General features: G+C 67.5%; 1 protein-coding gene across 1 annotated transcript; it reads left to right on the forward strand.

Annotated features, from left to right (window-relative positions):
- Positions 1 to 524: 524 nt before the first annotated feature.
- On the forward strand, positions 525 to 11,920 carry EMIHUDRAFT_106598 (hypothetical protein; the record flags this gene model as incomplete). The annotated part of the gene is made up of 20 exons (XM_005759270.1): positions 525 to 608; positions 724 to 1,131; positions 1,210 to 1,640; positions 1,761 to 1,944; positions 2,020 to 2,214; positions 2,294 to 2,629; positions 2,695 to 2,820; positions 2,896 to 4,628; positions 4,770 to 5,427; positions 5,558 to 5,638; positions 5,747 to 5,830; positions 5,937 to 6,202; positions 8,573 to 9,410; positions 9,485 to 9,925; positions 10,082 to 10,398; positions 10,468 to 10,600; positions 10,949 to 11,068; positions 11,148 to 11,540; positions 11,593 to 11,658; positions 11,735 to 11,920. 20 exons carry the CDS (start codon positions 525 to 527, stop codon positions 11,918 to 11,920), a joined length of 7,080 nt encoding a protein of 2,359 aa, XP_005759327.1.
- Between the last annotated feature and the right edge of the window lie 1,712 nt (positions 11,921 to 13,632).

The raw sequence follows: 13,632 nt of genomic DNA on the forward strand, positions 1-13,632 counted from the left end.
TCTTTCGCTCTCTCTGCGTGAACGCTCTACGCGGAGAGAGCGAGTCGTAAGGCAAAGCCAGCACTTTCCTCGTCCGCTCGCGCTTGCCGCGCCGCATTGCGCCCGACTATGCAGCCGCGAGCTGCACACCTAGACCCCCGCGACGCCTATTGCTCACGGAACCCGCCGCCCCCTCACCACCCCTACCATGCGATGCGCCCTCGCTCGCCGCGCGAGCGGCTGACCCCCCTCGGCCTCGCACCGCCTGCCTACTCCCGCTCGCAGGTACAGCCGCTGCCATGGAGGAGGCCGCGAGACGCGTCCGCTGCTGCCCATTCCACACCCTTGTCCCGCGCGAACCCGTCCGACCGCCCTCCCTCTCTTACGCGGGTACTCGCACCGCCTCGCATCTCTGCTACATCTAGAGAGTGCCAAGACTCTGTGTCCGCAGCCGCGAGGGCCACTCGAGCGCTGGCCTGCACCTACCATCGGGGACACCACCTTCAACCGCTTCTTGACTCTCTGCAGGAATTCATTCGATCAACATGCTCAAACTCGAGCTGGTGCCGGCCGCCGGTGACAAGCTCGTGCTCAAGCTCTCTCCTCCGCCGCCGCTTGCTGACAAGCAGGTGTGCGTTAATTTGCAGTGGCTGAGGGAGGGGGTATGCACACGCGCACCGCTGCAACCCACGCAACGCTGCGCCTTCCCTGCAAGACGACCCTCTCGCGTTCTGTGGCTGACAGGCGTCTCTGGCGGACAACACGGCCGTCGTCGACTCTGACGGAGGTAACGCCGTCGGCATCCCCTCCGAGCCCGTCTCGCTCGAGGATGGCATCGACACCGGCACCGGCGGCACCTGCACCGCCAACACCGGCACTGGCAACGTCCCGTCCGAGGGCGAGCCCGCCGGCTCGCTCGCCGGCGTCCACTTTGCGGGCGTTTCGCTCGACGCCGTGCCCGAGGCGTTCACCGTCGACGATCCGGCCGGCGCCAAGGCCGTCGGCATCCCGCCCGAGAGCGAGCCCAGCCCGCTCAAGGACGGCATTGACGCGGGCGGCGGCAACGTCGCGGGCGAGTCTTCGCCGATGAAGTCCTTCGCGAAGGTCGGAGTCATCTCCGAGTCGGTGTCGCCTTCGCTCCTCGGAGCGAAGGTGCGCGTGCGCTCGCCAGGATCGTTATCATCCCTCTCCCGTCTCTGAAAGCCTGTGCGTACTTTCCCTCGCCCACAGGCGTGCGGCGTCAAGAACGTCAAGGACATCCCCGTGGCAAAGTCTGGCACGGAGGACGTCCTCAAGAAGGACCCGGCCGCGGAAAAGGCGCCCGACGCGGGCGCGGTCGACTCGGACAAGGCCAAGGCCATGTTCGCCGCCCACGAGCAGGGGCCGCCCGCCGTTTTCTGGTCCAAGTTTACGCGCCCGACCGGCCCACCGACGGCCCCCACCGGCGCCGTCAAGGGCGCCCTCAAGAAGGACATCCCTGCGGCAACGTCTGGCGCGGAGGCCTGCGTTGACGAGACCGGCGCCATCAAGAACCCGGCGCTCAAGCCGGCCACCGAGGCCGCCACGGCCCTCAAGCCGGCGGAGGCCGGCGGCGCGCCGCTGCCGTCGATCAAGGAATTTCCGGAGGAGAAGAAGCCCGCCGCCACGGCGGCGAGCGCCTGGTGCGCGCCGGCGTCTGCCGACCCACTCTGTGACCCCATCCCGCGTTCGACGCGTAGGGCGACGCCGACTGGAAGGAGTTTCCAGAGGAGACGGCCGCCCCGGCGGTGAGCACCTCCCAGCAGAAGCACACGCGGGTATTGCGGGGACACGCGAGTCCTACAGGCGGGCACTTACATTGATCCTGTGACCTCTCGTCTGCCGCACGGCACGCGCGCGCAGGTCATCGACGGGTGGAAGACCCCCTCCCCGCTCCGCAAGATCGAGCGCAAGGAGTCTCCGCTAGCGGAGAAGCTCGCCCCGGCGGTGAGCGCCTCGCACGCTGCGGTTGTACGCGCAGAGCCTCAACTATTGACGCACCCACCGCTTGCGCGTGCGCAGGGCATCCCCGACAGGGCCACGCGCCGCAAGAAGGGGCGCAAGGGCGCGTCCGCCCCGATCGTCCGCACCAAGAGCATCGCCCCGGTCGGCGGCAACAACAGGTTCGGGGCCCTGCTCAAAATGGACGGCAACGAGGGCATCCTCGGTGGCACCGGCAAGGTGACCGGCGGCTCCACGCCGCCGACCGCAGACTCGGTGCGCGCCGCCTGCATTTATGCGGCCTCCTCCCTCGCTCGCCGCTCTCACACGGCCAGTCTCGCGCCCTCTTGTTCAGGGCGCGACGGTCGACGTCGAGACGACCACGAATACCACGCCCGAGGGCTCTGCCGCCGGCCGGTTCCCGTGGTCAAAGTCCTACAACTTGCTCCGCCTCTTTGGCATGCTCGCGCTGATCTGCCTCGGAGCCGCGTTTGCGCACTCCTCGTGCTCTGCCACCTCCGCGCTTCTCTCCTCGCAGCGGTACGACTCCCCGTGGCCGACATCGCCTCCCGCAACCGTCGCGAAGCCGTTCACGCCGGCATCGCCCAACGGCTTCTGCGAGGTTGGCGGCAACGACACCAGCTCGTTTGCAGCCATCGTGTCATCGGACAGCGCGCCCGCCAACCACCCGGTGCGCGCTCGCTCGCGCGTGCTAGTATCCGCAAGCTCGCGACTAACAGCCCGCGCGCTGATCAGGGCGAACGCGACGAGGGGCGCTCGTGGGAAGCACTGATGGAAGCGATCAAAGAGGCGGTGGGCGAGCCGTTGCACCTGATTGGCGAGCCGCCGGCGTCCGTCAAGGACTTTTACGAGAAGCAGCCGGTGAGCGCCCCTCTGGCTCTTTGTGTGTGCGAGCTACCTTGTAACCCGCTGACGGAACGATTGCCTTGCGAGTAGGTTGAGGCCGATTTGGAGACCGCCCCGGCCTCGCGCAACAGCACGGAGCGCAAGGGCGAGCCTGAGATCGACTCTATCGGTCCCGTCTACAGCAGCAGATCGGGGATCATCGTTCGCGAAACCGTCCTGCCCGTGAACGGCACGTCGCCCGAGATGCGGTCCGCCGACGCTGGGAACACGCCCGAGAAGCTGGTTGAGACTGGCCTCGGCGCGCCCGTCTCTAGCATGCACGCCGACGGCGGCGAGTGGCGGGTGAACAGATTGGCGACCGCTTCTCCAGCCACAACCAAGGATCTCTTCCTCCAGCTTGGCCGGGCCATCGACCCTCTTCTCGCGGAGCCGGCATGGCCTGCAGAGGTCCGTGCCGCTCAGATCTCCGATTCGAACTCGGTCCAGTCCGATATCTCCTCCGTCTCACGTGTGTGCGCCGACCAGCAGCCACGCTGCGCCGCCCCCGTTGCGTGGCATGCGGAGCCTCACCACGCACTCACCGACGAGCTCTCCATCGACCTGCCCTCCCCGTTCCACTTTCCCTTCATGAGCGGACCCTCCTCTTCCGCGCCTGTCCGCACCCAGCAGCGCTGTCAGTTTTGGGCCGCCTTGTTCTTGCTGCTCGGAGCGTGCTGGTGCGGCGTGCTGCCCTCGGTGCGGAGGAGCAGCTCGGGGCGCCTCGTGCGGTGCCGGACGGGGGCGAGGCGTGGCGCGTGGCTGCTGATTCTCGCCGCGCTGCTCCCGCTGGCATGTGCACCATCAGTCTACCCTTCTGGCTCGGGCGAGTCTGGCTCTGGGGAGATTGGCTCTGGCGAGGTTGACATCGATCCGTCGCCATCTCCCGAACCGTCGCCAGCTCCATCGCCCGAGCCGTCACCGTTTCCCGAATTTCCCGAGCCGTCGCCCGAGCCTGAGCCGTCGCCGTCTCCCGAATTTCCCGAGCCGTCGCCCGAGCCTGAGCCGTCGCCGTCTCCCGAATTTCCCGAGCCGTCGCCGCCGCCGTACCCTCCGGCCAAGGCGCCGGTCCCGCCGCCGCCGCCGCCGTCCCTTCCGCCGCCGTCCCCGCCGCCGTCGCCGCCGCCGCCGTCCGCGTCGGGCGAGACTGGCTCTGGGGAGATTGGCTCTGGCGAGGTTGACTCACCGCCGTCCGCTCCATCAATCGACTTCCAGGTCACTGTGGGTGGCGGCAGCTTTCAGTCCGAGGTGTCGTGGGACCTGACGTGCAGCGGCGCGTTGATCGGCAGTGGAGGGGCCCCCTACTTTGGCACCCTGTCCGCGCCGCCCGGCGAGTGCACGCTCAACATGTACGACTCGTGGGGCGACGGCTGGAACGGCGTCGAGTGGGAGGGTGCGGGCTATACGTTCACGCTCGACTCCGGATCCTCCAGCAGCGAGACGTTCACCCTCGCCCCCCTCCCTCCGTCCTCTCCGTCGCCGCCGTCGCTGCCGCCGCCGGCGCCGCCAATCGACTTCCAGGTCACTGTGGGTGGCGGCAGCTATCAGTCCGATGTGTCGTGGACCCTGACGTGCAGCGGCGTGTTGATCGGCAGTGGAGGGGCCCCCTACTCTGGCACCCTGTCCGCGCCGCCCGGCGAGTGCACGCTCAACATGTACAACTTGTGGATGTGGGGCGACGGCTGGAACGGCGTCGAGTGGGAGGGTGCGGGCTATACGTTCACGCTCGGCTCCGGATCCTACGGCAGCGAGACGTTCATCCTCGCCCCCCTCCCTCCGTCCTCTCCGTCGCCGCCGTCGCTGCCGCCGCCGCCGTCGCTGCCTCCGTCACCGTCGTCGCTGCCTCCGTCACCGCCGTCCTCTCCGCCGCCGCCATCCTTTCCGCCGCAGCCGCCAATCGACTTCCAGGTCACTGTGGGTGGCGGCAGCTACCCGTCCGAGGTGTCGTGGGACCTGACGTGCAGCGGCGCGTTGATCGGCAGTGGAGGGGCTCCCTACTCCGGCACCCTGTCCGCGCCGCCCGGCGAGTGCACGCTCGACATGTACGACTCGTACGGCGACGGCTGGAACGGCGTCGAGTGGGTGGGTGCGGGCTATACGTTCACGCTCGGCTCCGGATCCTACGGCAGCGAGACGTTCATCCTCTCTCCGTCCTCTCCGCCGCCGCCGTCTCCGCCCTCCGCGCCGCCGCCGCCATCGCCGCTGCCGCCTCTGTCGCCGCCCCCGCCGCTGCCGCCGCTCTCCCCGGACTTTGTCGCCGCGTCGAGCGAGGCTAAGCTCCGCTCCCTGATCGCGGAGGCTGCTGTTTCGCAAGCCGACGTCTCAATCTACCTGCCGCCCGGTGCGGACTTCAAGCTTCTCAGCCAGATCAGTTGCGGCTCCGACATCAAGGTGACCGTCGCGAGCAGCGGCGAGGGCGCGAGGCTCGACGGCCAGGAACAGACCAGGCTCTTTTACCTCGGGGGCGGCTGCAGCCTCACCCTGCGGGGGCTGAACCTCGTCAACGGGAGGTCGAGCAACGGCGAAAATAACGGCGGCGTTGTGTACGCTGACGGGGCAGGCGACGTCGAGATCATCGACTCGACGGTCAGAGACTGCTCTGCTCTCTGGGTGCGCCGTGTAGAGCTAGCCGGCCTCCAGCAGCGCCGCACGGCAGCGGGGCGGGAGATGGAGAGGGCCACGGCTGCCTCACTCCGTGCTCTCCTCGCAACTGCAGGACGCCGGCGTTGTCTACGCGCGGGACAGCGGTGCGGTCTCGATAAGCAGCTCGAACGTGACGAGCTGCTCGGCTGGCGCTGTGCGCCGCGTAGAGCTAGCCGCGCCCATGCAGCGCCGCGCGGCAGCGAGGCGAGAGACAGAGAGGGCCACGCGGCTGCCTCACCCCGCTCTCTCCTCGCAACCGCAGTTCGGCGGCGGCGTCGTCTACGCGGTTAGCAGCGGTGTGGTCTCGATAAGCGGCTCGACCGTGTCGGGCTGCTCGGCTGGCGAGGTGCGCCGCGTAGAGCTAGCCTGCCTCCAGCAGCGCCGCACGGCAGCGGGGCGGGCGATGGAGAGGGCCACGGCTGCCTCACCCCGCTCTCTCCTCGCAACCGCAGTTCGGCGGCGTCGTCTACGCGTGGGACAGCGACTCTCTCTCCATCGCGGGTGTCGACTTCATCGACAACGGAGCGGGGAGGTCAGGCTCGGTGCTGTACCTGGACGGACTCAGCCAACGTACCTCGATCAGCGACGCCTCTTTCACCGGCAACACCGCTGGCGACGACAAGACGATACAGACCGACTCGCCGATAGACTGGGACTGCCGCTTGGGCAGCTGGATGCAGACCGAGGGCGCCTTTAAGGGCGACTTCAGCGCCCCGGAGTGCTACCCTTGCTCCGCTGGCTACTACGGGAACAGGAGCGGCCTCACCAACTCCTCCTGCGATGGTGCGTGTAAGCGAGGCCACTTTTGTCCAAAGGGCACAGCGGAACCGCTCCCGTGTGCGCCTGGTTTCTACATGCCCGTGATTGGCGCAGCCAGTGCCGAGTCGTGCCTCCCTTGCTCTCCGGGGACGAGCCAGTCCACAGCCGGCACGGACCGTCCCTGCGACGAGTGTCCTCCCGGCACGTTCGCCGATCAGCTCAACGCCACCAGCTGCACCGACTGCCCCGCGGGACGCTTCTGCCCGAATGCAGGCACCGTCCAGCCCTTCGACTGTGCCGCAGGGCAGTACCAGAACCTCACCGGCCAGGCTGCGTGCATGCAGTGCCCTGCTGGCGAGTTCCAGGCGGAGCGCGGACAGACGGCATGCGACACGTGTGAAGCGGGTGGATACTGCAAGGCTACAGATGACTGCGGTGGCGGCTTCACACCCTGCCCTGCGGGGAGCTACAACGAGAAGACGGGCAGCAGCTCACCAGATGCCTGTCAGAAGTGCCCCCCCGGTACCTCTAGCCCGATCACCGGCGCAAACAGCAGCGAGACCTGCGCGAGCTGCCGTGCTGGGACGTTTGGCGGCGAGCCCGGGCTGAGTGAGTGCACGGACTGCCCTGCGGGCCGTTACCAGAACGACACGGGCGCGACGTCCTGCCGCGACTGCGAGCAGGGCAGCTACTGCGCCAAGGGCGCGTCGGCGCCACTGCCTTGCGACGCGGGTACCTACTCGGACAAGACGGACCTCACCGCCGCCTCGCAGTGCGTCGACGCCTCGCCGGGCCACTTTGCCACCACCGGCTCCACAGAGCAGACGCCGTGTCGCGAGGGTAGCTTCGCCGCCAAGGCGCGCAGCGAGGCCTGCGAGCTGTGCGGCCAGGGCTACTACCAGAGCGAGCCCGCCGCCGCTGCCTGCGTCCGCTGCGCTCCCGGCAAGTTTTGCCCGGTGGGCTCGTCGCGCGAGCTTGACGCGCAGTGCTCGCCTGGCACGTACGCCAGGCTGACCGACCGGAGCGGCGACCCCGAGTGCCTCACCTGCCCCGCCGGCTCGTCGTGCGGCGGCGGGGCGGCGCCGCCCTCCGAGTGCTCGCCGGGCTCTTTCGCCGCCACGGCCGGCCTCTCCAAGTGCGCCAGCTGTGCGGGCGGGACGTACCAGGGCGAGTCGAACGCGACGAGCTGCCTTCCGTGCGTGGAGGGCAGCTACTGCGCCGAGGGCGCGTCGGCGCCGCTGCCGTGCGTTGCGGGCAGCTATTCGACCGCCACCAACCTCACCGCCGCGGGCGAGTGCACCGACGCCTCGCCGGGTCACTTCGCCACCACCGGCTCGACGCAGCAGACGGCGTGCGCCGAGGGGTCGTACACGGACGCGTACGGGCAGGGCGAGTGCACGGCCTGTTCCGGCGGCACGTACCAGGACGCGGAGGCGCAGACGGCGTGCAAGCCGTGCGAGGCGGGCGGCTACTGCGCCAAGGGCGCGGCGGCGGCGCTGCCGTGCGAGGCTGGCAGCTACTCGCGCGCCACCAACCTCTCCGACGCGAGCGAGTGCACCGACGCCTCGCCGGGCTACTTCGCCACCACCGGCTCCACCGAGCAGACGGCGTGCGCCAAGGGGTCGTACACGAACGAGACCAGGCAGGGCGAGTGCACGGCCTGTTCCGGCGGCACGTACCAGGACGCGGAGGCGCAGACGGCGTGCAAGCCGTGCGAGGCGGGCGGCTACTGCGCCAAGGGCGCGGCGGCGGCGCTGCCGTGCGAGGCTGGCAGCTACTCGCGCGCCACCAACCTCACCGCCGCGGGCGAGTGCACCGACGCCTCGCCGGGCCACTTCGCCACCACCGGCTCCACCGAGCAGACGCCGTGCTCGCCGGGCACCTTCACCGCCCTCGCCGGACAGAGCATTTGCGAGAGGTGCCCTCGCGGCACGTCCTCCGGCGCCGGCAGCTCTTCCTGCGACGAGTGCGCTGCCGACACTTACGCCGCCAACGAGGGCCAGGGCGAGTGCATCCCCTGCCCCTACCCTCTTGCTAGCGGCACTGGCAGCGTCACCTGCTCCGTCTGCAAGGCGGGATTCTACCTGAAGGCGAGCGCCGACCCGGCCGACGTCTTCAAATCCCCGACCGACTACTGCAAGCCATGCCCATCGGACGCCGCGTGCCCGGTCGGCACGACCCTCGAGACCCTCGGCGTCCCGCTCGGCTTCTGGCGCGCCAGCTTCTCCAGCGCCGAGCTCACAGAGTGCCGCGCCTTTGGAGGGGATGGCCAGGCGGGCCAGGCGCGGTGTGTCGGCAATGTTGATCCGGGAGAGGCTAGCGGTCGGAGGGTGCAGGAGGCCGGTTTGGACTACTGCGCAGACGCCTTCGCCGGCCCCGAGTGCCAGCTCTGCCGCGAGCCGAACCACTACCTGGACGCCGACGGCGCCGCCTGCAACGAGTGCGTCGCTGTCGGCACGGCGGCGGGGCGCATGGCGGGCACCGCCCTCGGCCTCTGCGTCGCGTTTGGCCTCGTGGCGTTGGCGTACTCAGTTCAGCGCGGGCAAACCGAGTGGAGGAAGGAGCGCTTCATCGGACTTCCCTTGCGCATCGCCGACCGCACCGGCGACGCGATTTACAAAATCGGCCTCATCCCCAAGTTCAAGATCTTGTTTGGCTTCTACCAGGTCTGCCTCGTCCTCTCCACCACCTACTCGGCGCGGCTGCCGGAACGGTACACGGGCTGGACGGAGGCGCTGGCCGAAGCCGTCTTCATCGACTGGTCGGGCGTCGTGCTGCCGGTGCAGTGCCTGCCGCACAAGTCCCGGCTCGTCGCCGTCGCGATCTCTCCCATCGGCGTCATCGCGCTGCTCCTCTTTGCTGGCATTGTCTTGCGGCTCTGTGCTCGCTGGCGGCGTGCTCGGCGAGGGGCTGGCTGCGAGAGCGGCTCCGAGGTCGACGGCGCGACAAGCAACGTTCTCGGTGGCGAAGCACAGCTGCAGGAGCCACCATCGTCTTCAGCTGCGGAGCCACCGACGGCGCTGGCCGAAACTGACGATGCGGCGGTCTTTTCATGGCCTGCAGAGGTGGCGCTCGGCCTCCTCGACCTCACGCCGGCGGGTCTCGTGCTCATCTTTCTTTTGGGGCCGTTTGTGAGCGCCACGATCTTGCGCGCGTGGTCGTGCCAGGTGCTAGCCACAAACAAACAAGCCCCCCCCCCCCCCCCCCAACCCCCTTAGCTTGTGTCGATGTGCGTGCGCAGGGCTACACCACCTCTGCGCCGGGCGAGACGCTCGCTCTGGTCGAGTACATGCGGCAGGACGCGAGCGTCGAGTGCGGCACCGACGAGCACGACTCCATCACGAGGCTCGCCATCGGCTTCGTCGTCATCTGGCCGGTCGGCTCGCTAGTCCTCTACTCGGCCCTTCTTCTCGCATGCTACAAGCCGCTGCAGGCCAAGTCGCCGAACGCGCTGACGAAGGCCACCGCCTTCCTTCACCGGGAGTACAAAAGGAACTGGTACTGGTGGGAGGCGGCCGATCTGGCCCGCAAGCTCTTTCTGACGGGCTTCGTGCTGCTGGTTGCCGAGGAGGAGGACTCCTTTGTTCGTCTCGTCGTGGCGGTGCTCGTGTGTTCGTGCTACGCCGTCGCGATCGCCCTGGTCCAGCCCTACAAGCGGTTCGAGGACAACATCCTCGCCGTGGTGCGCCCTTCGCCCAATCCCACACGCCCTTTGCGCTTGCTTGTGCTGCAGCTCTCAGCACACGCTTGGATCGCCGTGGCCAGTCCATCACCCACCCCACACACGCCCTTCCCACTGCAGTCACTCTGAGCCCAACGGACGCGGCTCGCACTGCAGGCCACCAGCCTCGTCCTCCTCCTCCTCTTCCTCGGTGCCAGCTGGACCACCATCTTCCTCAACATCGAGTTGCGATTCCCCGGCGACGAGCCGGGGCAGTCGGCCTCCGCCGTCCTCGGCTTCAGGTCTGAGAATGGACTGGTGAATTGGATGCTCGTCCTTGCTGCGGCTGCGCTCCTGATCTTCCTCGTGGGTACCATCATCGCCATCCGCCGCCTTGCCAAGGTCCCCACGATTCGCCTCGTCTCAACCAAGCAGCCCCCCGAGCTGGCTCTGGTGGACGGCCTCACGTGGCACCTCTTCCTCTCGCACATCTGGTCAGTCCTGTGGTCAGAGGGAGAGGCGGCGTAGGAACCCGCCAGAACGACCCGCCACTCCCCGAATAGGTCCACCGGCCAAGACGCCGTCGCGGTCATCAAGAATGAGCTTAAGCTCTTGATCCCCGGCATCAAGATCTTCCTCGATGTGGATGATTTGAAGGACATCGGGTCGCTGGAGGATTACGTTGACCGCACGCAGGTCATGCTCTTCTTCCTGTCGAGGGGCTACTTCCGCTCGAAGGCACTCCCCCAGCCCCCCTCCCTTTCCGAGAGTGCCTCGCTGTGTCGCCCACGACTACTCGTGCGCTCCTTGCCTGCAGAACTGCCTGCGCGAGATTCGGACGTCGCTCGAGAAGAGCAAGCCGCTCGTCCTCGTGCAAGAGGCGGACCCGGCCAAGGGCGGCGGGACGCTGCAGGCGCTCCCCGCCCACCCCCAGCTCTGACCCTGCGGGGATTGCTCTCGCCACACACGGCTCTGAGGGGCGGTGTCGCCGCCGCCGCCGCACGCCAGCACTCACTCACGCACACCGTCGCTGCACGACTGCAGGAGTTGCGAGCACAGTGCCCGGAGGTCCTCCAGCCGGAGATCTTTGACAGTGGGTGGGCGCAGACGACGTGGCACCGCATCGACGAGTATCAGCGTGTCTCGCTTAAGATCATCTCCGAGGTGCCGCCACGGACAACTCCCTGCAGCTGTTCTGCCGTCGCCTCGACCTTGACCGCCGCCCCCTCGCACCTACCCACAGGCGCTCCTCCTCTGCTCGCCACACTACCTGAACCTGACCTCCCTCCCGCTCTTCATCCCGGGCGAGGTCCAGGGCCAGCCGATCTCCTTCTCCAAGTCCGTCGTGCTCTGGGCCTCGCCGTTCGATGAGGGCGCAGACGAGCTGGCCAGCGAGCTCGCCACCAATTTCTCCGGTCTCACCGTCTCCACCGCCGAGGAGGCGGGCGACGCCACGCACATGCTTCTCTATTTGAACGCCGACACCTGGTCCGACGAGCGGCTGGCCGAGCAGGTCAAGCAGGCGCGCCAGGACAGGCTGAAGATCGTCATGGCGCACGAGAACGACCTCGACCGCGGCGGCTGTGAGTTCGCCAAGTTTTTTGAGACCACGCCTCAGGAACACTGCCGATCAGCGGTCGATCTTTTATGTCCCGCCCGCTCCATGCCCCCCTTCCCCGCCGCCGCAGGAGCTCATCAACGCCGGGCTCTACGACGCCCTCGCCATTGCCTGCTTCCCTGGCCTGCACCATGAGGTGCGCTCCCCCGGCGGCACCTTTGCCACAGCGCCCGCCTCCTGAAGCGACTGATCTTGCACCCCCGGTCTCACAGGTGTCGCTCGTGCTGCTGGCCAAGGCTCTGGGCGCAACCCCGGTGAGCGCTCGCTCGAGCATCCGCGACTCGCTTTCGAATATCGGGCGCTTCACTACCGCGCCTCGCGGCTCGACGACGTCCGACCCAGTCGTTACCGAGGAGGATTCGCAGCTGGAGCAGGTGCCAGAGGTGGAGCAGGTGTAGAGGTGACGAGCAACTTTGCAGTTCGGCTCAAGCGGCAAGGGTTGGACGCGCTCCCCACTTCCAGGAGTGCGCTGCGTTGGCATAGGGCGTTTTATGTAACATGCTGAGGCTTCCTCGTAACGACGAGCTAACATATATTAGAGACGACTCTCTCTCATCCCCACTTGTGAACAGTCGGGATCTGTATCTGCGCAGCTAAATTTATAGAAAACGGCAGGGAGTTGATGAATATATGAGTTGATCATTTATTGGCTCTTGGCCGTCAATTGAGTTCATCAGCCATGGTCGAGACGGCCATGGGCGAGTAGATGAAAAAATAATTTTTATCCTGCGAAAGACATTACTCTCCCCCTCCCGTCGCTCGTCCCCCTTGGCGTGGCGCGCCTCCCCCCAAGCTCTCGGTATCGCGTACTGCACGAGGCTACCGTGGGCCCCGCCTGCGCGCTGGGGGTTCCCTGCCCTGTCGGGAAGCCTAGCTCTTAACCTGGGGTCGCTACCTTAATGCGGGGCTCCTGGACGGGCGATGAAGTTCGCCTTAGATCTCTCGTCTCGCTTTCCCCCCGAGACTCGCGTCCGTCGGGGGTACTCCCTACCCTCTGGCTCTCTGATCTCCCCCCCCCCCCCCCCCTCCTTCCCTCTCCGGGAAGAGATGCGCACTGCTGTCCCTAGAGGGGGGTCGGGTGGTGTGGGAATTGATTCGATGCTCGTGTTATTCGCGGTCACCCACGGACGATCGCTGGAGTGGGCCGAAGGACAGAGGCTTGCTTGTGTGGGGGCGCGCGGGCGCCCACTCAGGCTCGACCTCCGTTGTCTCAGCCTTCAGTTCACCTCTCCTAGCGCCCGGTTTGGTGTGGTGACCTTCATTTCGGGGTCGAAGGTGCTACACACACTTGCCCCCTGGTGTTCTGGCATTCGGCGTTCTCCATAAGAGTCGGATGTTTTTTTTTGGGAGAGTGCAGTGCAGGGCGTTTTCCAAAGGAATTCTCCCTTTTTTCCGGTGGGGTCGAAGGTGCCACGCACACTTGCCCCCTGGTGATGGGCTCGGGGCGTTGCTCGAGGAGGCGGCGAAGTTTTTGTATTTGTTTTCTGGATTATTGTTTCAGCGGACAAAGAAATACCGAGGAATACAGTGCGCACAGCTGCGTGCGGCAGGCACGGGCTCGACGTGGGGCAGGCGACTGTCGCGGAGTGCGGGCTGCATCGCTGTGCGGGGACTGCGCGGCGTGCGCATGTACCTTGCATGCGTGCTGTGCTGTGTGCAGGCAGGCTGGACAGCGGACTGAACGGATATGGCGGAGCGCGCGCGCAGCGTGCCACGCGCGCGCCTCGTGCGGTGCAGGATCTGCGACGTGTCTGGCGCGGGGCGGCAGGGGCGCAGCGCGGAGCACACGGGCTGAGTGTTCAGAACAGGCAGGGCTGCTGCACAGCCTGCACTGTGCAGCAGCCCTGATCGGGTAGCGGAGCGCGCGCGTGGTGGCCTGCGCGCGCGGCATGCCGCCGCGCGCGCCTCGCGGTGAAGCGTCCTGCCGGGCGCGTCGCGCTCTGGTGTGGCATGGCGCCTGAAGGAGTGTGCAGGCGCCTGTGAAACAGGCGCAGACTTCAGTGAGAGGCGCACTGCGGCGCGCGCGTCGCGGCGTGAGTGGTCGTGCAGCTGGCTTTGGTGGTGCGAGAGGCGGGCGGCTGGTGCGGGCGGCTTGGCGCAGCCATGGGGT

This window comes from Emiliania huxleyi (assembly GCF_000372725.1).
Source record: "Emiliania huxleyi CCMP1516 unplaced genomic scaffold EMIHUscaffold_80, whole genome shotgun sequence".
Classification (NCBI taxonomy): Eukaryota; Haptophyta; order Isochrysidales; family Noelaerhabdaceae; genus Emiliania; species Emiliania huxleyi.